A 26,599-nucleotide genomic window follows, 5' to 3' on the forward strand; every position below is an offset into this window, starting at 1 on the left:
TTAAATATCCCAGACAGTGCAAAAGAAATAAATTGCAAAGGCCCAAAACAATCAAACCATAGTTGAAACCATATTAAATTTATCATGGTTTTTTTTCTTTTAAAGTATTACTGACTGTCATTCAAACCGCTGTAAAATGTAGGGGAAGAGGGGCAGGATCTTAAAAATATGATTTTGTAAAAATGTTGATGAGCTTTGGTCTCTATAGACTGCTATTTCTTTTTGCTGAAGCTTCCAAAGACCTCACTGTAGACACAGTATAGATTCTGTGTGTCTTCAGCTGATGAAATCTCCAGGACTTTCTCACAGCTTTTTTTTTTTGCTTTTTTTTTTTTTCCTGTGTTTTCACAACAGCAGTAAAGTACAAAGTACAATCATTTCTGATATGCTTCTCCAAACTGAAACTGGCTAATATGGTCCAAAATTTAAAGGAAGATGCGGTAGGAAAGTGTTACACAAGAAGACGCAGTTTCGTAAGGACAGCAAGGCTGGAAAACTGCTGCCAAGAATAAGTGAATAAGCAAACAAACTGGCAGTTAAATTCCTCAAGAATACAAAAAAGAATAGTTTAGCTCTCCCACTAGTTTCCTGTCTGAATTGTGTATCATTCTCCCTCTTAAAATTTTGATTTTTCTACTTGTAGAAACTGGATAACAAAGTCAGCCTTTGTAATCTAGTTCAAAATCGACAGATGAAAACAACTGCCTAAAAGCTATGACACAGAGCTCAGGAATTCAAATTTGCAACAGAAAACAATTTGCTCAACACTTTCTGCACAAAACAGTCTGTAACCAAAAAATCATGAAGTAAATTAAGATTTATGTCTCATTTTTGTTTCCAGCACAAATTCCAAGTAATATTCACATACATTACACATTTTTTAAAGTTCTAAATAAATAAGCTTACCTCTTTCCCTTTAGTATCCCCATTTTCAATCCATTCAACAGTTACACTTTCATTGTCTTCATTTAAGGATGTTACCATAGCTTGGTGAATTCGGCCTAGAAAGCACACACAAGGTGATCATTTATTAACTGGTGGAAAAAATTTCCAGAATATATTTTCATCCCTGCACTTAGTCATATAGAGAGGGTAGGAAGAAGATGGTTGAAAAAAATGAGATGATAAATAGAAGGTGACTGCAGGCCACAGAGTGTGAAGTCACTCAGACCTGATCCACCAGTGGAGTCTCTAATGGGACAGTCAGCATCCAAGTGAAAAGCACCATGAACAGAAAATTGAGTGGTAAGTAAACAGAGCCTCTCAGGAAAACCACATCCTTGAGAACAGAAAACTCCAATACCAGAAGACTCCCACAGGTGATAAAGGCCCCTTAGGTGCACTTCACAAAGGCTTGTTTGTCCCCTCTTCTAGGCTGATACAACATCAGACATCTCAACACTGAAATTAAGCCCTTTGAAATTGTGTTCTGATACTCATTTTTTATAGGTAACAATCAGGTAGTAGTCCAACTAAAATTAAACTGCCTGGAACAATACAAACCATTATTTTAGAAAGAGCTACTTTCACACACTGCTGAGCTTGAGTTAAGATGCTTTTGCATTGCTTCTCCAGTGCAAGACCCAAAGGCAGCAAGCCACCACAGAGTAAGATAAAACAAGTAAATTTTCAGTAGGAATAAGGATTTTTCTTCTAAAATATACAGTACACTGCATTTTTATGGCCTCTTTCCTATGCACAGTACAGAAAAGCAACTGGAAGAGCAGGACAGCCATGCACTGACTCAAAAGGATCACAACCCAAGTGTCACATTGATTTCACATCCATGCTTTGCCCTAAAGTATCAAGAACTGAGGTTTCTAAAGAACACAAATCCAAAGCAACTGCTCCTCGCACATCCTCCTGTAATGAGGTCCATACTATGAAGAAGTAATCCTTTGCTCCACCTGCCACAAGCCACCCCCTAGGACAATGTGCAGCTCCCAAAGCATGAGTGATCGTCCTGGAGCAGTTGCGCATGTGCTGCTGCTGCTGAGCACCTGCTCAGGATAAAATGCAGCACAATCAGCACACATGCTTCAGTCTGGACCTTCTCTGCCTTGCACTTTTTCTTCTTTTCTAAAGCTATTCATCCCACAAATCCCCTTTAGTTTTCTGCTCTGTTGATTAACTTTTTGTTTTAGCCACTTCAGTCACAATTTGACAGTTTTCCAAAAACAAAAAAATAAAGGGTTTTTACAGTCTAAGCCTTCTAGGGCCTGCAGAGGGACAGAAAGAAAGAAAATTATATCCCAAATTATCTCAGCTAACAGTGAGAGTAACAAATTATACCTTTAATATGTCTTCTATTACAAAGGCTGCCTAAATATTCACATCTAGTTAAGATTCAGTAAGAAGGGAGAATATAAGGAAGCATCACAGAAGGCAACAGTAAATCCCTGTACTGTCTCACAGTGTGTGGAGGAAGAGACTAGCTGCAGCTCAGGCAAGGTGTAGCACTCAGGAAATTGCAGAGCAGTCGGCAGCCCTAGGCAGCATCACCTTCACATCTGCAGCACTCACCTCACCAGCAACACACATTACACATGCATTTACAGCCTCCACTCTTCTCATGGCCCAAAGCACAACAGTCGCTCCCACAGTAAAGCAAGTTAAGTTGTTTTTTTTTAACATTCTAAATAAAAAGCCTCCCCTTTTTGTTTCACTTAGTTTCTGTCCACTGGCATTTTCTTGTTTTTATTTCCCTGTCCCATGCTTTTTCTGAACAAACCCTTCCATCTGGGTTTCCTGAGCACCATTCTCATCATCCTGAATATACCTCTCCATTAATATTTCAGCATTTAATAACCTCTAGGGACTTAATTTTGTGCAAAAACACTGTTGTAGAACTGTTTCAATGAGCTGTCTGGTCCTTCAGCAAAGTAGCAACAGAAGCTGCTGTCTTCCTGTAGTAATGCCACTCCTGCCTCTTCTGCAAAGAGTGTGCTGAGACCAGGCTGCAAGGACACAAAAACTCTGGGAACTCGGAATTTAAGCTTATGTTGGTATAATCTTCTGCTGCTTTTTTAAGGCCTGGCCCAGATGTCAATTCAGAATCGAGAGAAAAACTATTGTAATAAGTCAGCTGAGACTCCATTTTTTTCATGCAGGAAAAGCCCAATCTTCATTGTATAGGTCATATTTTATAGGATTATCAGACAGTACTGTGTCAGATCTTATTGGTTGACAATACACTCACATTTAGTTCATTGGTCAGTACATGGTATTTTGAATATCAAACTTCTGCATTTTTAATTAGTTTAGATACTGTTTCTACTGATTCTCATGAGACAGATGAGAATTCTCATGAGACAGATCCCTTCTTATTAGAGGTGCCCTTGTTTTTCACCCACAAATAGTTTGTTGTGTTAATGAACTCTCATTCCCAAGACTGCTTTGCCTGGGAACTTGCAAGCTATTATTAGCTGAAGCAGCATGGCCTAATCCATATTTTATAAGACCTTTCTTTTATAATATCTTTTACCTGTCTGCAACAAAATACAATGCATTTTATAAAATATCTGTTTAGTAAAGCATATTCAATACAATATTCCAATAATATTTAGTATGTTACCAAATCTTTAAAATTTTGAAGAAAACCACTGTTCGCAGCTGAAACCCGTGACACTGTCACTGACTATTCAGCTGCAAATAGTCACAGAGCCACCATATAAGTCCTACTATGTTTTTCTGTGCTGTTACTTCTGACAGAGAACAAGTAATATTTAAAAAAGGTTTCATCTTTGTCATAATGAGTGAGAAGAGATCAAAGCAGGCTGACGAATGAACAGAAAATACCCCACAGTCTAACAAACACAGTAAGCCAGCATGCTGTAACAAAAGAATCACAATAAATCTTCCATCTCTGTGCCAGATTTCATCCCTTCCCTGGCCAAGAAAGTCAGGGCTGAAAAAAAACCACAAAAACCCACATACTAACAAAAATAAAAGCTATGTCCATCTTCCAAATACTCTGAGCTTAAACCGAGAAAATGTTCACCACAGTATTTAAACCGGCAATGTACTCATACAATTTGTTCCTAAAAATTCCTTGTGTTACTAAAAGTTTACTTGTTATTGAAGTGCCAGATAAAGCATTTACATTTTTACAATTGCCTCTTGCTCTCTGGAAACAGTATTCCATTATATTTTTCTTGTACACAGCTGAATACAGCAGCTGGGAAATTCAGGAATGCCAGCAACCAATTAGGCTGGCATAAACCTCGTCTAGCATATAAAGGAAGACCAAACTACAAATGCTAAAGCATAGGAGCCAATCAGCAGAGAGTGTTTCAATGCAACAACCCCAATTTCTAGTGCACTTTCAAGAGCTGGTATCAAAATTTGACATGTAAGCATGTCCATGTAAACAAGAACAGGCATTATAAGCTGAAGAATTAACAAGTAAATCAAGAAGATGCACCTTAAAACCAAGAGAAGTAGAGCTGATACAACAACTCTTCACTTGGCATTTCCTTAATTTCTAGTGCCTCTCCTCACATGATTAGAATTCAGATCACAAGTAACTTTCTTTTTCTGAGAAGAAGCCCTCCATTTCTGTAGGGCTCCCTGTCACAGCAACAAGCCTGTCTGAGTTTAAGATGTGTTTGGACAACATTCTCAGGCACATGCTATGACTCTTGTCCTGTTCAGGGCCAGGAGTTGGGACTAGATAATCCTGACAGGTCCCTTCTAACTCAGCATAATACATGATTCTATGAGTCTCAAAACTAATGGAGAAGTTATTTGAAAACACAATTATTTGGGTAAGTATGTTCTATCATACAGCATGTGACATCTGGCTAATCTCTAATGACATGAAAATACTGCTGCCAGTACAGCAGTACAACAGAAAAATGTGTGAAGCCAACACTTTACAATTACCTTAAATACACAGACATTACAATATTCTCACTCCAATCAAGTGAAAAACATCAATTCCCCATTCCCTTTCTTCCTAGCCATCTGATAAACATCTGACAAACAGAAGGAAGCAAGCATACTGATCTGATCTGATCTGATCTGCAGACACACAATATAAATATCCTCTATTGTGAAAGTTCTTACCGCAGCTAGCACATAAAGGTTCAGGAAGAACAGTGACAGCAAATAACCAGGGCTAAATCAAACATTTTAATTAACCCTCAGCCTAGGTAGCAGTGCCAACTCATTGCAAATACCAAGAGTACTTAGATCCTTACCTCTAAGCAAAGAGAACATTTTCTGCCTGCCAAGCTTCTCCAAACCACCACAATTTTGAAGCAGAGATCAGTCAGAGTAATAAAGCCACAGCCCTTTCATCTTCCTACTACTTTTCAGAAACATAAGTTATCAGTCTGAAATATGGGTTGGTGTCTAAATTGCAGTATGGACTATAGCAGTGGCTGACATGTGACAAACTCCTCTGTGTTTTCCCAAGAAATAGAGCTGGACCACACTCTTCCCCACCCACCCACATAACTAAAGAGTGTCTGCCCCAAAAAATGGGGGACATCTCATGCACAAGCTTTATGAAATCTTAGAAATAGCTTTGTGCTGTAATAATTAAAAATTTACACTCAGGCTCTGGATTGGGCTATGGAGAAAAGAGGTTCATAACTTCCACTATAATCCTCTCATTCTACCCGCAAAAACAGTAGGAGGACTGTACCCCACAGCGTTACATTATGACCAACATATAGTTTAAGTCTTGGCAGGCCCAACACAGGAAACTATTTTTAGCAGGACCAGGCTGTAGCAATGTTAACAGACGCCACCTTGATTCAGGGCTTGCTCACCTTACATCCCTTGTACTTGCCACATCTTCAGGAGCACTAATGTGTTATATTAGCTCTGGCAGTGGACCAGCAGCCAAAGACTTAGCTTTTTTAAGTGCATCAACAGACTAGATGAATGTAAAAATATACTACGATTTGACACCTACTACAGTCTTGCTGAGGATGACCACTGCAACAGAAGCTATTCATGCCTTAAAAGATTATAATACACATTTGTGAAATTGCCATGATTTGCCTATTCATGTGTGACTAATGTGAATGTTACCTCATCTAGAGACAGCTGGACATGACTGACCTTCACCCTCTGTCAAGTGATAGTCAAAAATTAAAATTGTGAAAACCACAATTTTCTTTATTTTCTTTGAAGTTTGAAGTAATATAAACTCCAAGTTAAATATATATTAAAAAAAAAAAAACCAAAAAAAAAAACCAAAAAAAAAAAAACAGGAGAAGCATGAGGCTACAACAAGTTCCAGCCCTGGCAACTCTGGTGGAAGAGCTTTCCTGCTCTCACAGAGCTCAAGGAGGTGAAAAAAAATGACCAAATAATGCCTGTAGCAAACTTTTAAGAAAGAATCCCAAGGAAAAAGGGAATTCCTGGCTTGGTGTCTCCATCAGTGTCAACTATGGGGATGTCCCTATTCACACAAATCATTGTTTGTCATAGCCCTCCCTGCACTACACAGACAGTCCTCCTGCTGCTCATCCCTCCAGGAAAAATCAGCAGTTACTGCTGACTGATGCTACTTTCTCCACAACACCAAATGTATTTGATTTTATTTTGTTTCAAAGTTTCATTTATCCATAAACCAGTGGATATCGTATTTTATTTTTATTATATCTACTACTTTTACACCACTTTTGTTTTACTTAATCATACTAATTCATTTCAGTTTTGCCAGCCTTCTCTATTATCTTGTCTGTTACCTTAGTTACATTGTTATCACAGCATTGAATGGACATTAAACATGCACAGTCCCTACAATATTTCTAAAGCAAGTTCTTAAATACTAAAAATAACACACAATTTAATTAAATAAATTTTAATTATTTTTGTGAATCATCCCTAGCTGCTACCAAGTCATTCCATTGTATTATCTAAATTATGACAGCAATACTCAAGTCCTTCATACATCACATATGTTACAACCACATCTTATTATCTCTGTAAATATCTACAATGTAACAGACAGAGATTTTGAGAACAGAAAGTAATATTACCCAAATCAAGTTTCTGCCTGTATGTTCCAGCTTTGAATTAAAATCCAACTTAATCTTTGCCCTTACATAAAAAGCTACCAAACTCTGAAATATCTCAAGCTAGGTATGTAGGTAATTTCTGTGCAAGTACCAACCAAATATAGTGCTTTAGAAAAACAGGGTTCACAGATTATTACTGACAGTCCACAAAGAAATGAGGAGGGGAGAAATAAACAACACACAGACATGTGACTGAGCTGTGTATAACATTTAGCTTCAAAATACAAATAGTACATTTAATGTTCCTCATCAGCAAACAGGATGTAGGTGACTTTTTGTTTTCCCATCCATCCAACACTAACAAGCCCCTCCACTTGAACCACTAAATCACAACTAACTGTGTTCAGCCTAGCAGAACTTGTTAGCTATCCATACTGAAGCACCTTCTCTAAAGAAGTTACCAAGAGTAGCATCCCCACATTGCTGTCATGGTTTTTGCTTCTCTAATAATTTTCTATCTCTGGTCTTGTCATGTTGTGATTTGGTGGGTTTTTCTGCTGACATCATTTTGCAGGCTGATCTCTAAAGTTTCCCTTTACACTCAAAACAAGTTTTGTGGTTTCCCCAGTTAGAGGAACACTTTGTTTTTTATTTCCCTTCAAGGCAGGTTCAGTCTCTTTTGGGGGTAGGGTGTTAATATCCTTTTAAGCAGATTTCAAAACAAACTATTTTACATTAAAAATCTCTGCTTAAAACATCTTGTCTTTATTTGCTTTCAGAAGCTTCAACTGCCAGTGAAATCAATGGCAGTAATAGCACTGGCTTCACAAAAGGTTTTCAACAGCATCTCACCGTGGTGGCATTGGGAAATTTACACTACATATTGCCTCTAGAGGTGCCAGCATCAGAGAGGAACATGTTACGAAACAGGATACATGTTACTAAAGCAGCTGAATTAATGAGAAAGTGTCCCATTATTATGCCAACAGATGCACTGATACCTCAATACTTACCATCAAGTTATCTTGGCTGTACCATGCCAGTCATCCTATCATTTTTAAGAGTAGGTGAACTCTCAACTTACTAACTTACCCACAGAAAAAATTATTTGGAAGGAAGTGCCTTCGAATCTTATCTAATACATGCTGTTTTAAGTCCCCTATAAAATTTTCAGTAAAACGAAAATATTTCACTTTGAAATGTTTGAAAACTAGCACTTTGATGCCAATATATACAAACTTTTTTAAAGATTTCATGTGTTCACAGTCATAGTACTCTATGCTCTCTTTTATAGCCTATACAAACATACCTGTACAAGTACTATCTCTACCTGTTTCAGTCTTCTGCTTTTCCAACACCATCAACCAAGAGATGAAATATCCCAGAGAACCTTCAGATCACTTTCTACAGGAGCACTCATTGCCAAATAACAGTAATTCTGAAATGGCACTTGATTTTCCTCTTGGCATTTCACCCTGTGCACACTTACTTTGTGACTAGCTAGAATATGAATGTTTTTACACCTGTCATTTACATTCTATGATCTCCTAATCTGTAGCAATAGGATCTTCACTTTGTGCCACTTTTACCTCAGTTGTTTTGCTCTACACCTCTGTTATAGATAAGTAATGAGATAGTTAACTCTCACAATTAAAGGGCAAATTGTTGGGGAAGATGAAAGAGGAAAGCTTTATAAATATGATTGCTGGCAAAAGATTTGGAGAATACAGAAACTATAAGCGAGATTGAAATGAAAGCAAACTTTACGATACCAAGCCTTAGCTACTGAACAACTGGAAAACAATGGCTGGCTGAAGGTAATCCCCTTTTGATGACACAATACCCTCTGCTTGCAGACAGGTCCAAGGGTCAGAGCAGACCCTACTAGCTTGGCAGAAGGGGTCCAAAAAGTAGTTTTTAGGGTTTAAAATGTAACACAGTATGATAATGTCATGATTCTTATAGGCTGTATGTAAATGCTATAGAATTTGTATCTTGTACTACATTGGTTAGTGAAAATTAAAATATTACTGAAAATTAGAAAATTAGAATATTCAGCACAGAAGAAGATTTATTGTATTGTAACGAGAACTTCCCTCTCTTGCTCTCTTACTCTTGCCTCTCTCCTCTCTTGCTCTTTTGGGCCTGCTCCAAGCTGCAGCTAGCATCTCTAAGCAGGGCCCCTGCACCCACGCACTTTATAATAAACCGCATGTTCCAACACCTGACTTCAGAGATCTCTCGTCTCCGTCTGTCCCAACCTTCCTACCAACCAACGCTCCTACAGCAAATATTATGTATATGTTATGAGAAGTTTTGTAGATGTATAGTTATGTTCCCCCCCTCCCTCGCATTGTTATCACAGGATGGCCTGGGTAGCTGGGGCATTTGGGAGGGTCAGCTTGTTACTGTGGCAAAACCTGGCCTCCAATCAAGACAGTAAGAAAGTGATCTCCACCACTGGACAGAGAAGAAGGAGCCAATTTACAAGACTTTGGGAGGGGCTAAAAGGTTAAAGGCCAGAATGTCCATTGTGTGGATGAGCACATGGTGATAGAATCCTTTGCTCCCAGCACTGTATTATCTTCTCTGTTCAGTCTTCTGTTGTATTTTTGATAAGGTTGTAATAAACCTTCTAAATTTTCTGAAAGTGAGTATCATTTCTCACACCTCTTAATGTTCTAGCACAACATACATCTCCAGATACATAATCACACTCTAATGAAGTAATGAAGCTTCCCAGAAGCAGTGTTACTTTCTGTGTTATGACCAGGAATTAATAACTTTAATGGCTGGGAAAAACTAGCCAGCCAGTCCCAAAACTGATCCCAGGAGTTACGTTGCTAGTTAAAAATTACTAGGTACACTATCATCACCTGTCTTCAGCACCTTATCTTTCTTGTGCTAAACTTCATCTGAATCATTTTTTCATACTCTACTAAATAGTTTATTAAATTCAGGGAAACTTACGGCTTACCTTCACAAAATTGTCAATATTGGCAGTGCTGCATAAAGCCTCTCCTACCCTGATGCCCTGGCAGGGTTAAACTCAGGTCACCGCACACTCAACTCCAGGATTCAACATTATGCTAACCTGCTTCATCTCTATCACACTAGTTTGGGACACAGAGACTAGAAGCACTTCACTATCTGTCCTCCACTGTTTGCTACTAATTTTAGTCAAGGTCCTGTACATTCCTGTATGAATGATTCAATTCGATTTGCAATTTTTCCATTTACTTTAGTGCAAAATCAAGCAGAATGAGCTGTAATGTCCTCTGAAATTGGTATTAATGCGATCGTCAGTTGCTTCATGGCCTAAAATCTTTTTATTCACTTATGCTCATTCTGTTGTTGGGGTACAACAGAAGTCTTTCTCTTTGTACAGGGGAAGGAACTCAGACAAGGATCTAGCATTTGCTGTCAAGGTAGATTGTGTCATGGTCTTACTGAAGCATGGCATAACCCATGACCAACATCTTCTTTCTCAAGCATCAGGCAGTACTAGGATGTAAGAGAAAATGTCCTGAAAATCCCTTCTTTGCCTTTCTTTCAGACCACACTGTAGACAGAAAACCTAAGACAACTGGTATGGGGTTGTTTCATGTTCACAACTGCCCTGAATCAGCATCTTTCATGGTATATTGCTTGGATGCACAGCACTTTAGTGCTCAGCTCAGGTCCCTCAGCTGTGCCTGTGGTAACAAGTAGCACACTGTTGCAACAGGCACAGAGAGGTCTGCAGAGTAAAGCTGGTGGTGCTTGGGATCAGCCGTTCATACTGTGTGTTTTGCACAGGGATGGTATAGCATCACAGTCTGAATACGCTTTGCCAGAGTGTATCATGCACCTATCTTGCATATACCCTACAGTTACATTTCATCCAAAAGGAATTTTGTGTCAACTAAAGCACAGTAAAAGGATGTAAATACGATCAGAAGATATATGTCCAAAGTCCATTTACTATATGAACTGAATCCTTGTTACAGATGCATCCATGGTCCCAAATGGTATCTATATGGATACACACAGAGTATCACGACCTCTTAATTCACCTTGACCTACACAAAAATGAGAAAACGGCATTGCAATCTCCTACGATGATGCCTTTAAGAGCATGAATAGGCAAACGTGCTGCATGTCTGCGCACATGCACAAGAGTATGAAAGTATGATGCTTACTAAAATAAAGGACTGTCCAAGCAGCAACAGACAAAATTATACAACTCAGCCTCTCCTCAAGAATCAGACACAGGAGTTCAGGTCTTCTGTAGGAGGCAGGTCATCTGGTTCACTCCAGACAAGAGCCAGGAAGTGGACTAGTACATGTGCATTGAGAATTATCATGGTACCAGGACACTAGGTTAAAATGAGGTGCAAGGTAAACTCACAGCCAAAACAGTGCAAATTGTGAAATATTTTAATCCTCTGTACAATGAGACTGCATGCAAACAAGTAATGAAGTAGGGCATCCAGAAAGAGAAGCATGTTTTCTTTTATTATATAGGCCTTTCACAACATTAGCTACAAACTTGCAGAACATCTTGAGCCTGGTGTTCAGTAATACTACATTACACTGAACTGACCATCTGATCCTTTGACAAGACAACTTCTTTGGGTAGTTAGATGACTCCAAAAGAGTCATCCCAAATATATGGGAGTACAGAAAAAAGTGGCAGATGAGCTTCAACACTGTTGGGATTTAGGATTTCTTCCTTTTGTTTTCTTTCTCTTAGGGAATTTTCTCCCATTTTGGTTGCTAAGAAACAATAACGATCAGTACTTAAGAGAGACAAAAGACATAAATACTTTCTCTCCAAGGGGCAGAGTTACAACGAGAATTGGGCTGGGGGAAAAGGGACTAGGCACAGCTCCTAGGTATCTTACTCTCTTGGCCTCCGAGGGGGACTGTCGAGCTTGCTGCTTGGTTTGGGAACTGCCACTGTCGGAGCCCAGCCCTGCCCTGCTTCTTGTGCTGTTGGTGAGCCTTTGCACGTGAGAGCAGCCACTGAGCTGGGACGTTATTGGCACCTGCCTCATTGAAAAAAAAGGATCCTTCACCATCTGCTGGAGTGCCTCAGGGGAAATCCTGGGATCCCCAAGCCCCTTTCTCCTGCCAGGGAGCCTCTCCCTGCCCTGTTCGGAGAGTCAGGCTGCCTCTGTCCTGTTCCCCGGCTACTGCTCCTGGTTTTTCACTACACTGTAGCCACACACCCCTTGCCTGCCAGGATGCCCTGTGGCTCCAGCTACAACTGCAGAGTTTCTGCTGCCTCTTGTTTGCTGCCCAGGGTGAGCCCCACCCAGGGTTCCAATCCCTGCTCCGAGGTTCCTTCTGCAGATCCTTTTGCTATCCAGATGGGCAGTGGGATAGTCTGTCACTGAAGCCCCTTCCCATCCCGTCCACCACCTGCGTCGCTGTTACCACGTGAGGGAGACAGCCGGAGCCGCAGCCCAGTGCTCCCTGCAGCCGCAGGGGAGTCATCGCAGCCCCTGCCCCACCAGGAGCCAGCAGTGCCCCTGCCAGCTGTGACCAGAACTGCACTGAATGGGAAATACTTAAAGCCAAAAGAGGCTTTATTGAGTTTTCTGTTCTTGTTTGTTGTTGCTGCTGTTGTTGCTGTTTCTTTGCCTTGTTATACATACACACACTAGTAAAGAACTGTTATTCCTTTTCTCATCTCTTTGCCTGAAAGCCCCTTAATTTCAAAGTTATAATAATTCAGAGGGAAGGGGGTCATATTTTCCATTCCAAGGGAGGTTCCTGCTTCCTGTCTTTCAATCCAAGACAAACATTGAAGGGAAGATAACACATTCAAAGAAAACAAATCTTAATTACAGTTTTATAATGCTGAATCTGGAACTAGAAGTTACAGCTCTAGAGATCCTTTAGTTGACACAGCTCTCTCAAAACATCAGTGCCTAAACATGCACCTGCAATGACAAAATAAGTTGTTGAAAGCAAGTATCCTTTTCAAAATATAAATAAGACTTTGGTACACCCACATCTCAAGTACTATGGCACGCCACAAAAAATATGTAGTGGAATTAGAGGAGGTTAAGGGAAGGACAACTAAGAAAACAAAAGAGAATGAGGATATTAAGCAGGTAAAGACTGCTCACTTTTAAGGAGAACACTGAGGGTGGACTTGGTTGAGCTTTACAATCATAAAGAACAAAATGAGTAAAAACTTTTATTGACCAAATGCTGCAACACTAAAGCTGGGAGTGGTCTCTTAAGGCATAGGTTATAGACAGATGAAAATGTATTTTTACATGCAGAAACGAGGGAACTTCTCAATCTTGTGGCTGCAAGAGTTAGGCAGTAGAAGTCTGGTCCAAAAGGTATTCAGTAAATCCACAGACAACTGGTTTATAAATTCCTAGGACTAGGAAAAGTTGTACTTCTAACATCCTAGATGTAATTCTGGATAGTGGGGCAAGACAAAAACTTTGGAAAGAGACAAGGCTGATATGCTTCCCTAAATAGCCCCTATTTGCTGGGGCTAGATGAATCACCCATCTGATTCACTAGTCTACCTCACACAGAAGTGGTGAGCTTACTGCAAGTACTGTAAGTAGTAAGGAGATTGAAGAATCCCCCCAAAAGAAAAACTACTTCAGAACCTTAAAAAAAACCCAGCTTTCTCCAATTTCAGTAAGTCTTAAAAGAAAAGAAGGAAAAGGTTTTCGTTTACCATTCATAAAGTAAAAATTTGGTCACATATTCACAGAGCAATATCCCTTTTAAAGTGTAAAAAAACCCAAAATGACACAATAATCTACCAATTTCCAAAATTCCTACAAAATTTTCCAGCACCTGCTGGTCCCTCCCATAGCCCATACTAACCCACTCCAGTTCTCAATTTTAAGAAAGATAAAGCACAAATGCAAACTTTATTCAAATGAGAACAAGACATCAATGTATAACAGAACCATATTTGCTATCCTCTAGCAAATTTTTCTTGTACTGAAGCTACATAAGTGAAGGTTTCCATTCAGTTCCTACTAACAACATCTCTACCTGTCCCATGAGTTCATAACTTGTAAATACTTTGCAGGAATAGTTCAGTATCTTATACATTTGTGGTTTTTTTATAGTTTTGTAAAACTGAATATAATCTAACATATTTTTGTGCATTTACTTTTCTTTGGAGACCTTTAGAACAATTTTGCAGGTAGCTTCTCTAAACTTCTAAAACTGCTTCTCAAAGTTACTCTCAGAATACTTCTTCATATATTTTTGCAGATCCAGGCCTCTGTGTTCAGTATAAATTTCATTACATTTCTAACATGCAAGCAAACTTAGATTCAGCTCAGGTATTTCCTGGTATGGCACTGACTTGGATGGTTATTTTTCTTCCTAGCAGCCAGTATACTGCTTTGTTTTTGACATGGTAAGAGAATAATGTTGATAACACACTCATGCTTTGGTTGTTGCTAGCTAGTGCTTACCCAAATCAAGGACATATTAGTGTCCCATGCTCTGCCAGTGAGTAGGTGCACAAGAGCCTAGGAGGAAGCATAACCAGGATAGTTGACCTGAACTAGCTAAAGGGATACTCTTTATTTTTACAATACCATGTAGGGATAGGACTAGGGTAACAGACTTCAACTCATAGAGAGCCTTCAACTCATAGAGTCGGTTTAGACTGGATATTCAGAAAAAAATTCTTTGTTGTGAGGGTGGTGAGGCACTGGAAATGGTTGTTGAGAGAAGCTGTGAATGCCCCATCCCTGGAAGCTTTCAAGGTCAGACTGGATAGGGCTCTGAGCAACTAGGTCTAGTGAAAGACCCATAGCAAGAGTGATGAGATGGTGGTAGTGGGTAATTTTTTGGGTCCTTTTCAACCCAAATCATTCTATGATCCTGTCACTCCATACCTAGACCAGGGTATAAACTGGGGCGAGTTGGCTGGGAGGGTCCAATTCGCTGCACGGGGACAGGCTGCATACTGGTCAGCAGGTGGTGAGACCTTGTTCTGTGCATCACGTGCCTTTTTTGGCATTTTGTTTCTCTCTCTCCTATTGTTCTCCCTTTTCATTACAATTATGTTACTAATTTTACCACTACCACTATTATTATTATTATTATTATTCAATCACTAAACTGCTCTTTTTTCAACCTACAGTTTTAATTTTTTTTTTCTAATCCTCCTCCCCATCCCACCAGGGTGGAGGTATGCGGACTGAGCAAACAGCACAGTGGTACTTAGTTGCTGTTCGGTATTAAACCTGGACGGTCTTTCAAACAGCATTTAGGTTAAGTGGTTGTTGAAATTTGTTTAGTAACAGGATTTGAGATTGTGGTGGATTAAAATAGTTTGGTGAATATCATCTGCAAAAGATTGATATGATTTGGCTGGTCTTCTTCCTCTCTTTCTTCCTTATTCATTTTGTTTGTTGTTTGAATAAATGGCCAAGACCTTCTTTTGAGGGTTTTCTCTACTTTCTCTGAAGCTAACCATACCTGCCTAAAAACAACAGCTTCCTGCATCACACAGAAACTTTTTAACAGCACCTTCTACAGATATTTTCAAAATGGTACCCTTTGCTTTTCATGAACCATCCCATCAGTTTGTTGTTTGTTGGAATTTTTTTTCCCTTTACTTCACAAAACTATATTTAGTAAGAACATATACTGTTACTTAATTCATTTACAGAGCTGTCAACTGTTGCTCCAGTTCAAAAGTGAGAAGACTTCATTCTCATGCAAGTTTAAAGCTTGTATTTTAGCTTAACAAGGTTCTAAAAGTTCAAACCAACAAGAAAACTTTTAGTGTTTTAATTCTTCTGTGTTTGATGAAAGCTTATCATAACTTAAAAATCATCTGGTCGTGATTAAAATACTGACATTATTCATCACCACCTGAATTCCTATTGTACTAAAATGCCAAAATTTACATTGAAGTACAAATAATAAAAATACAGATGTACAAGAAAACATAACCCAAAGTGGAATTAGAATTTTTGAGTAATCAAAAACCTAAGTGTTCATGTGCTTCAAGCTGAATTTACTTCCACTGCCCTCTTCCTACAGCCAGAGATCTTCACTAGCACATCACTATGCAGTCCCACATCTCTATAAATGACACAGTTCTACAGATCAGTTGTGCAAACAACTACAGATCATTGGAAATACTCCTCAAACTCCATACTTGTGCAACACTCCACCTGTGCAACAAAATTTCTAGAGCCAAACTCTGCAACGGCACAAGTATGTGGCAAACCATGCTTCAAAGAGAAAGTTTTAGACAAAGTCCACTGTCCATCTCCCTCCACCCATACATCCAGTGTACTTGTCCACTGAAGCAATTCCTAAATACACAATTCTGTAATTAACAGAAAAGACAAAAAATACACTTCTGATACCTGGGATTACACAAATCTTTAAGTGCCTGATAAGAGCCAAGAGAACATCAAACTTAGAAAACTTGTCACAGCTCAATGAGATTTCTGATAACTTGAAAGTAAATTAACATTCCAGTAGGTGAACAGAATTACCACAAACTCCTAAAAATGAAAACAAAGTAAAAGACTTTTTGTTATCTACAAGTCACTTTGTCACTGACTGAGATTGTCCAATTAGTTTTACATGGCGCTGGTGTTACATCAGTTGCAGAAAATGCAGCAATTGTCCCCTTTAGAAGCCTGGGAAACCCACAAGCAGTTTATGCCTGATGGAACAAGAACTGCCACTGAATAAAAACTAAGCTACTCTGAAAGCATTTTTATTTTAATAAAACAAAATAAAGAAATCTACTACCATATTCAAGCCTTTAAAGCAACAAAATCCCTCATCCATCTTTCAAGAGTCAAAATACAGTATCAGATCCACTGTTGCTTAACAAGATACAATTTTTAAGAAGGCAAAAGGAAAATATTGATCAAGTGGCTTACTTAAATTTCATTGATAACTCACACTTTTGAAAACCATCATTAAAAGTTTTGGTTAGGCACAGTTTTACAGAGTTGTCTTTAAGAGCCATTATCTTACTCCTTTTAAGCAATTCTAAAATTAACTTGGGTTCCTAGCAACAAGAAACAACTGAATTTAGACAGTAATAGTAGAGTTATCAGAAGTCTTCTAAGCATGTGCTGTTCATGTAAATGGTTCAGTGCACTACACACATTAAGAAAAGCACACAAGCATAGTCTGATAAATTCATACTCTTATCAAAGAAAGGTAAAACTAATGCATTTTTACACACAGTTTTATTGCCTTTTGTCTAACAAATATAAAACCTAGTTTTATATATTTAGCAGTGACTAAATTCAAATGCAGCAAAATTAGCTTTGCAGAACACTTTTTAATGAGGAAATGGCAATGCCATCTTTGTAACAACCTCCCTGAGAACTACTGCACAATTTCCCTGGAGCAATTATCAGGCGCAGAGAATCATGGCACAAGAGACCAACATTAAGGCCCCTGCTCTGCCTCCACAGCGGGCTCCATGTCAGGAAAGCATTTAACAATGGTAGATGAATTCACTGACTTCTAGCAAATCTAGTATGTGAATGTTCTAAGGTCAAAATTGACCTTATCATGATTCCTTTTGGGGATATGAACAAAGCATGTTTCCAGGTTATCAGACACAGACAACACTGTCTCATGACTAAATTCTTAATACAGAATTCAAAGGATCCCTTTACAGAAGTCATAAGTGTAGGAAAATCATGACAATCACCCACCTATACATGTATTTGGAACACAACAGAAAATACAAACTGTTTAATTCTTTAAATGAAATTTTTTTTTTAAATTGTACCCACAAGCAATACAAAACTGTAAATATTTTTAGAAGAGTAACTAGAGCAGGAAAAGAGAACAGCACATATGCCCATACATACACAATATGAATGGGTTTGAGGATATAACAGTTTCAGACAACTTCTATCTAAAGGACATATCTAAATCATAGTTTAAATTCCCTGCCGTCCGTTCTTCACTTCCCTATGAGACATCAAACTAAAAGCTAACCCCAGTGCAGCAGGCAGAGAAAAGCAGTCTAAAGTTAGACATCCTAGTAGTCAAAAGTAACTGTAGATAACTTAATTATGAAAAGTGTTTAACAGTTTTACATAAGTAGGGAAACATCTGCCTAAACACAAGAAAAATTGATCCAAACACTATAGCTAGGAATATCTGGTTTTATGTCTATATTCAGTCCAATATAGACAGAGAGAGATTTAAATAAAACCCCAAATACCAAGTCAAAGTAAAACCTAAAGGTTTGGAATGTACAATTACAAGCAAATGTTTTAAAAGGTCATTAGAAGGATCTTCAAAAACATAAAAAGACTTCTGAAAAGATATGAGTCGTACATCTGGAAAATGCACATACGATTTCAAGCAATGAAAAAGAACCGTTCATATATCTGAAAGCTTTTTTGTGTTTTTGAAATAGATTAAGAGATATAACAGAGAATGTATTGCAGCTAGACAAAAATCTTCTATCCTACCTCTGGGAATACAAACTGAAAGTATATACACCTCTAAACAGTTTTATCTATGCTACAGAGCCACAATGAGAAATCGACTACTAAAATCCAATGTCTTAAAAAAATGTCTTCTCAATTTTAAATCACCAATACCATCATGCCTGACCATATATTATATTTTGTATACATTCTCACTACTGGACTGCTTACTAGTCCTTACTGTGAACTTCTATATCTTTCTTCTTGTATCACGTTAGAAATTTAACTTAATTCTGAAGTTAAAGTAAACCTTTAATGTATCAAAAGTAACTGAATTATTTTCCTCTATGGAATACACAAAATGCAAATAATTATAGGGAACACACTTTAGTGGTCACCAGAGGCTGACCACTGCATTCTCTTCCTGATCCCAAATCCTGGCATACAGTATGGTGAAGAAGACAAGATAACCCAACAAAATATAAGACAGGAAGAAAAGTTGGGGAAAAAAATCCCACTTTATGATATAAGCAGTAAATGTTTACAAACTAAGAACCTCAACAGTAACAGAGCAATTAAGTTAATTTACTCCATTCTGTTACTTATTCCTCAAACACCAAAAAAAACATCCCAAAAAACCATACAAGCACACTTCACAAGTCAACACAATAAATATGCTACAGATTTTGTGCTCTGAGAAAAAAGCTCACATGGTAAATACTTCACTCTTTTCTCTACCTTGTTCCACAGTAAGTGGATGTATGAAAAGAAACTCAAAAGGCTAGTTTGTTTCCTATAATAAACAGAAAGAGATGCTTCTGCAATAACATTACTCTTCAGTCAAGCATGACTTTTTCCCTATAGTTTATTGTCTTGCCCCACCTTCACAAGAGGAAGAGTGATGCTTGGTGCCATAGCAGCACAGCAAAGTCTTCCATTGATAAAGCCGTAAGAAGAAAAGACAAGCAACATTAGGCCCAGGCAACAGGCCATCAGAGAACATGGGTACACAGAACAATAACTTTACCTATTAAATAAAGAACAGATTCCCCCATAACATGATTACTGGGGGAAAAACATGCAATACTAGCTCCCACATACAGCTCTAAAGACATTAGTGCCAGTAAATAATGCTGTATTAAACACATTTACGGAAGAAAGATGAGAAGATTCTCTGAAGAACAGGACTCAGCTTTTGTTATTCATCTTGTAAAAGAGCTATTTCCACAAAATACAGAAGGCCTACATTAATATCTGAGAATCTGAGTTACAATGAAAATTCACGGCTTAATGAAAGCTGAACACATAAAAAAGTGACTCCAAAAAGGAGACAAAAAATTTAACATATTCTCCTGGTCAATTTTTTTTGAGGGAAAAATCTCGAGAAACTTTGGATATAATAATGAGAACCTATACCAGATAAGCCTAAATGTTGGACTCATTAGCTGGACCAGCAACAGCAGACTTGAAACCATGGGTGTATTCTGGCTATTATGGAACCACAAAGACACATTGTATCTGTACAGCTTACAGAGGGATTAGGTAATTCAGTCAAATGATTTAAATGTGGTAACAATAACCTTAATCATAGGGAACAAATAGATGTATGTCACCAAAGGAAAGAGTAAAAACACATTACCATTTAAATCTATCCTCAAGAGCTTGTAAAATAGGGTGACTACCCAAACCTGAACAGAAATTTTATAGCATCATTAAACCTCTCCTGCTATAAAATCATTCTTGCTACTGGGAGTTGTACATGAAGATACAAGATTACCCAGAAGACAGAGGATGCTACCGAACTCTCAACTCTGAGAAACATGAATTTAAAGAAACAAAGTATAGCCCTGACTGTTGCTAAAATGTAGTCCCATTTGCCTCTGAAGATGAAAACAATTACCAAGATGTTTTAGAAGACTAAGGAGCAGGAAACTCCCAGTAGGTTTTTTGGATGGAATGGATTATCCCCTACTATAACCAGTTCCAGCTGCTACAGACACAAATGAAGAAAATTCTTAAGTAGGCAATTAAAAACATCACAGCCACAGGCAAGATTTCTTCCCACCTCACATCAGTAAGAGGTTATTTAAACTACAGACTCAGGAAAAAGAGAAACTATTTACAGTTGCTGCTGTTTTGGTTGGGTTTTTTTTAGTTTTTATTATAAAACTAGATATTCCTACCATCTGTAATGGTTTGACACTGGCGCAATGCCAGTGCCCTCATGAAAATACACCTTCCCAAATAAATGCTGTGAGATGTTATCAGGAACAGAGCAGAGCAGGCCCAAGCTTAATAACAAAGGAAAAAACCTTTATTAAACTACTACTACTATAGAAGACACACACACTAAATCCAGGATGAGGACCCTCTAAAACACTCCTCCCAATTTCCAAAACAACCACCATGAAACATCACCCAGGATTCCTGATCAAATTACCCTTCAGATAATCAATACTCAGTCTATCAAGGGAGAGAGAAGTCTCTCTTGTGCCATAGACCACCCCAGGAAACACAGTTGCCACCTCCTGTGTTTCCCTGTCACACATGGCAACTGCCTGGAGAAAATCTGCCAGTGTGACACTCTCCTTTCCATGTCACAGTGCTCTCACCACCGTGCATGGACAGACTGCTCATAGGGCTCCCTTAAGGATGCTTTGCCACGGACCCAAAGATACAACAGTTCAGCTTCTCATCTTGGGACTACAGTCCCCCCCATTTCTTCCTCCCCTGGGGCCGAGGGTCCAGGAACAGAGATCATCTTCTTCCTGAAGACAGAGGACATCACCATTCCCTCCTCAGCTTTCCTCTGTTATGTCATTCCTTCACTGGTGGTTGCTGAAGCAGGTCTCCTTGGGTCACCACTGCATCCCCCTAAAATGCAGTCTCTATTGCAGGAGAATTTGATTCAGTCTATGGCTAACAAGAAAAGTCCAGCCAAAAGCTACTCCATCATCTCCTCCCACCTAAAAATTTCTTCTTCGAACATCTCAGGTCCTGGACTCTCTCTCTTCCACTGCAAATCAAGGAGGAGTAATATTTTACAAAGCCCTCATTTCCCAGAAAGGGTTAAAAGTTCAGACTCCCTGGACGGCTGAAATCTCTGCCCAGCACTCTCGACTCCCACACTGGGCAACATCCCCCTGCTTCTCCTTCTCCTCTGCCGGCAAATCTCCAGGTGCCATCAGGCTCTCTGTCTCCTTCTCTCTGAGGGGGGGGACAAAAGCATCTCAGTTTCTCTCCACCCTTCTGTCCACAGGAGCTGGCTCAGTTCCAGACCCTCAGCCCCTCGGCCTACCTGGACAAGGCCGCGTGGCTTCCCCTCCCCCACCCAGCTCATGGCTGGGCAGGGGAGAGTTTGCACTCTCTGACGACCGGAACAAAAAAGAGACAGTTCCCCTGGGAGTTCTTGCTTTTAACCCCCTGTGTTCTCAGAGGCATGTCCATACTTTCAGTGGTCACTCCAGGTGCCAATATCCAAACCTGACCACTGATTGGTTTGACCCAACTTCCTGGAAAAAAATTCACTTCCATGTCAAACCACAACACCATCCTTCTTAAAATTCTGTTATGCTTCTGGATTCAATCTCCTCTGGTAACAAACTTCATGTGATAACTGTACCTAGTCCTTTGTTCTTTTAACAATTTCAAGTTTTCCTCTTCAAACACTGACAGCTCTCCTATTCTTGTATTATGAAAAACATGGGCATAAAGTCATGATCTTTTTTTTTTTACACTATTTGATTGTTAATCCTTAAAAATTCAGCATTTTTCCTTCCCTGAAAGTTCAGTCAAATCTTAAGTAGGTTTCCTAATTACAAGAGTGTCCCTTCTCCTCATGCCTGTGTGTTATTTCTGATACAGTAAAGTCAGAATTGTATTTGCCTCTCCCTCTCTCCCATCCCACTTTCAAAATGAGCAAATACGTAATTAATTTCTCTGCCTTTCTAGGTAGTGTTTCAGATATGCAAAGACAGAGGAAACAGGAATAGTCTGAGGAGGAAATGGACAGAAAAAGGAAAAAAAATTAACCTACTAAAGGGATGCAGAGCAGAAGTGATTTATCTTGTGTCAGCAAAAACTGCATTTATGGAGTAAAAAAAAAAGTGAAAGATTCTTTTCACAAATACTTATACAGGTCTTTGTCATCATTAATGGGATAATGCACAGGAAGTGTAGATACAGGTGCAAGTTTACACATAAAGCAGCCAGCTATTATTATTAGTGTAAAGGAAATTCATCAACAGAAAAATGCCTATTTTTAGACCTCAACAAGGGACATCTGGACAGGATCAATACCCCGAGTCTGGCAGGTACCTTCTGGTTTCCTACTAACTGCCCTAAGTTTCCATGTGAAAAAGCACCTTTTTCAAATATGGAAACGCAGTCCATTCTTAGCAATTTGCAACCTAAAACAAAATAGTTCTTTCCCATTTCCAAGACAGACTAGTCATATTTCAAACAATATGCATAAATTAAACAAAGCAGTACATTTCAGTATCGGAAGTTATTATAAAAACCTGGACTAGGTGATCACTTAGTACCTCTTATGATACATGAACATAACTAGTTATTCCAGCTGTAACTAGAAATATTATCTACAGCTGTAGGTAACAGTTATAAGGATGTTTACCCACTGAGAAAAAAACAGCAAGTAGCTCTGCAACATCAGCTCTTGAAAATGCAGGAGTTTATCCAAACTGTTTTTCATGTGTTTTTGGCCATGACTTCTAACAATGCCTTTCTTTTGTACAACATTCATTTCCTATTCAGTCCCACAATAAATCTCTCACTTCAGGATAATTAGAACTTGTCAAAATGACAGAATATGCAACTTATTTTTTCCAGAATGTTCTGGTCTTACTTGCAACAATCACGTTTCACCAAAAAAATTTCTTTTAGCTTTTCTTTTTACTTAAGGAAAAACAGTTCTCTGGAATCAATAAAACTCGGCGTTCAGAAAAAAATGTTTAAGATTACTGGCAGATAGATGAAAAAAACCACACACTTTTTTACTGACACCATTAACTAAGTAAAACTAGTCTTCTCTGGATTCAGCAAATAAAGAGGTAAGTAAGAAAAACTTAAAGAATTACTATCTCTACCTCTCAAAACAATATTTCGTTTTTCTTGTCAATACAGACAAGAAAATACATAACAAGAAAAGCTGATATGAACACATTCTTCTCTCCAAGAGTTTCCTAAACCGTTTTAATGGTTCTTTCTCAGCCAACAGCAGCTGATACGATAGACAGCCCTGATTCTTCCTAGGATACAGCTCTGGGAAGAGCAGATCCAGAAGATCACATGTAAAGACTTCCATGTCATCCTGACTATGACTATGTATATTTGCTACATACTGATACTGCCGGGGTCACAGATCCCTCTACAAGCTATTGGAACACACTAATTGTGCAGAAAACTAGCACATCCAAGAATTTTCTAGTGTGTTTAGTCAATCAAATCATCAATTAACGTATTAAATAATCAGAAGAAAAAATCATTAGACACACTGGATGGGAGAAAGTCTGTAGGAACAATTCAGCCGACAGAGGGACAAGCAGTAAGACCCTCACCTTGTCATCAGCAGTAAGACTGATTTCCACTGCTGTGGAACAGCAGCTGAGGTTAGAAAACTACCTTCTATAAGGCAATGCAATCTAATGCTGGCTGTCCTTCCATATCTCCCTCAAAATGCTCTTTTCCACATACCTAGGACACTTTCTCCTACAGTTTAATGGGAAGAGAATGACAGTTAGCTGCAGTAGCCTGAGCCAAAATATGACATCTCTTTCAGTCACAAAGAAAAACAAGGACACATCACAATAACTAGGACCTGCTACTTACTTATGACACTGTACCTATATACAATACTGTGTAGTCTTGCTCACACATGGACCAATTTAACACAAATTCTCAAAACCCTACAGTTTGAGCAACTGCTGTGAAGACATCCCCCTCGTACATATTACTGATGAGTAATATACTCAATGTGCTGCATCACCTTTTTCAGTGATACAGCAAAATACATAAACCATGAATAGTAATGAAAATAAGTATTGTTATATTTGAGAGTTACCAAAACCACTTCTGATATTAAAAAGTGTGTAGAATCCTACAGCAGCAGAGCATTTTCATGCCTAATTTACAAAGGCATACAAATCAAACAGTAATGTTTCTTAGGAGTTCAAATAGACATCAGAAAAAGTTTTACAAGATGCTACTGTGAGGCTTTCTGAAATCCCAGACAGAGATGCACAGGAGTTATGAAAATAATTGCTAGACCAATCAGATTCTTCACATGGCAAACAGGGCATTTGGCACAAATTGAGGGGTTGGGTGTAATCCAGTGTCCAGCCAAGACCAACCATTATTTTATTGAAGGGCTGAATTGCAGCACGGAATATACAAGAAAGACAAGCAGCATAAGGCTTGTTGGCTGCTTTTTTTCTGCCTCATGACAGAAGCCGCTGGCTTCAAAGCCTTGGACCTCCACATCTCTCTTCCCTTAGAAACATCTGCTTACTCTTTAGGAAGCTTCTAGATCCCAGGGAAAAAAAAAATCAAAACCACACAGCAACAACAGCAACAACAACAAAACCTTTCCAGAAAATCTGAGTAGAACCCCACCCCAGTTTAGCAGGCTTCACAGATCTCAGAGAGGCTGAGAACAGATTACAAATTCTCACTCAAATCCAAGAGCTGAAGTCATGAGTGACCTGCCATTGATTCGATCAATTTCCCATGTCAGTTCTCTCTTAACAGACAGAACCATTGAATTATTGATATTGGAAGAGACCTCTGCAGATCATCTAGTCCAACCCTTCTGCCAAAGCAGGGTCACCTAGAGCAGGTTACATAAAGACACATCCTCGTGGGCTTTGAATATCTCCAGAGACAAATATGAAGAGTTAGCACCCTAAACACACGCCTCCTTGATTCACATGTATTTTCAGATAGCATCACACATCCTCCCAACAGGAGAAGCTGGGCAAGACGAGAAACACTGGATCCCCGATGGAGAAATTACAACTCAGGGGCATAAATAGCAAGTACACTTCCTACATTTTAATCACAAAGAACATCTGAAATAATAACATCATGCTTTCTGCCAAGTGATGGAAATGTCCAAAGGCATTCCAGTCAGGGCATTACCGTTGTGTCATTTTTCAGAGCACCGGAGCAGACAAGAAGTTACCTCTTTCAAGCGAAAGGCCTTTCCTTCCTCTCTCCCTCCCTCTTTCCATCACCTCATCCCCTCCCCGAAGGCCCTCCTACCTCCCTGCCAAAAGCTCCTCCGCTCCCCTCCCACCGACCCAGGTCCGAACCCCCCCCCACCCCCTCCACCCAAGGCCACCCTGCACGTCTCGGTGCCCGCCCCACCCGTGGGTCTCCCCTGGGTCCCCGCCGGGCCCCCCCCGGCCCCGCCCGTGCTCCCCTGACAACCGCAGCGCGCGCCGGGCGTGGCCCCGCCCCGGCCCCGCGCACACAATGGGCCCCGGCGCGCGCGGCCCCGCCCGCCCCCCGCGCCCCGCGCGCGCGGCACCGCCCGGCCGGGATGCGGGGACGGGGGGGGGGAGTAGGGTGTCGGCGGCCGCCGCCCCCCGCGGCCCGCTCACCATCACTGCGTTTGATCTCCACGTAGATCCCTATCTGGATCTTGCCGAAGTTGGCCGCTGCCATCGCTTCATGGGGCGCACGGGGGAGATCGGAGGCGTTGCCGGCCGGCCACACCGCGGAGAGAGAGGGGAGGCCGTGCACGGCAGAGGCAGCGGCGGCGACAGGCGGCCGCGACGGGCGGCCGGGGAGGAGGAGGCGGGGAGCGGAGAAAAGGCGCCGGCCGGATACAACAGGCGCCGCGGGCGCTGCTGCGCCTGCGCGGCCTCCGCGGCGTCACGGCGGCACCGGCTCGCGGGAGGGGGCGGGGCGACCGAGCTGCGGCCGCGCGGCGCCCCCGCCCCCCGACCCCGCCCCTCGCCGCGGGCGCGCGCAGGGGGCGCGGGCGCCCCGCGAGGCGCCGGGCGGGGCCAGGCTCGGCCGCAGTGCCCGCGTCGCCTTGGGCACGGCCTGCCGCACACACACATCCCACATACCACACACACGCTCCCCTGCAGCACCAGATGGTGGCCGAGCTGCTCTGCAGCCTTAATGTAATAGCTTTATCTACCTGCTGCTTGCTCATGCGGTTCCCATGTGCACAGCAGA

General features: G+C 40.2%; 1 protein-coding gene across 4 annotated transcripts in view; it reads right to left on the bottom strand.

The window, feature by feature from the left end:
- KIF2A (kinesin family member 2A) overlaps positions 1–26,280 on the bottom strand; it is a 60,349-nt gene extending 34,069 nt beyond the window's left edge. For all 4 annotated transcript variants that reach the window (XM_054002930.1, XM_054002927.1, XM_054002929.1 and 1 more), the window contains exons 1-2: positions 26,014–26,280; positions 907–1,001 (exon numbers count right to left, since the gene is read on the bottom strand). In XM_054002930.1, the coding sequence (XP_053858905.1) occupies positions 907–1,001; positions 26,014–26,077 (159 nt within the window). In that variant the 5' untranslated portion in view covers positions 26,078–26,280. The remainder of the gene's footprint in view (positions 1–906; positions 1,002–26,013) is intronic.
- Between the last annotated feature and the right edge of the window lie 319 nt (positions 26,281–26,599).

This window comes from Vidua macroura, chromosome Z (assembly GCF_024509145.1).
Source record: "Vidua macroura isolate BioBank_ID:100142 chromosome Z, ASM2450914v1, whole genome shotgun sequence".
NCBI lineage: Eukaryota > Metazoa > Chordata > Aves > Passeriformes > Viduidae > Vidua > Vidua macroura.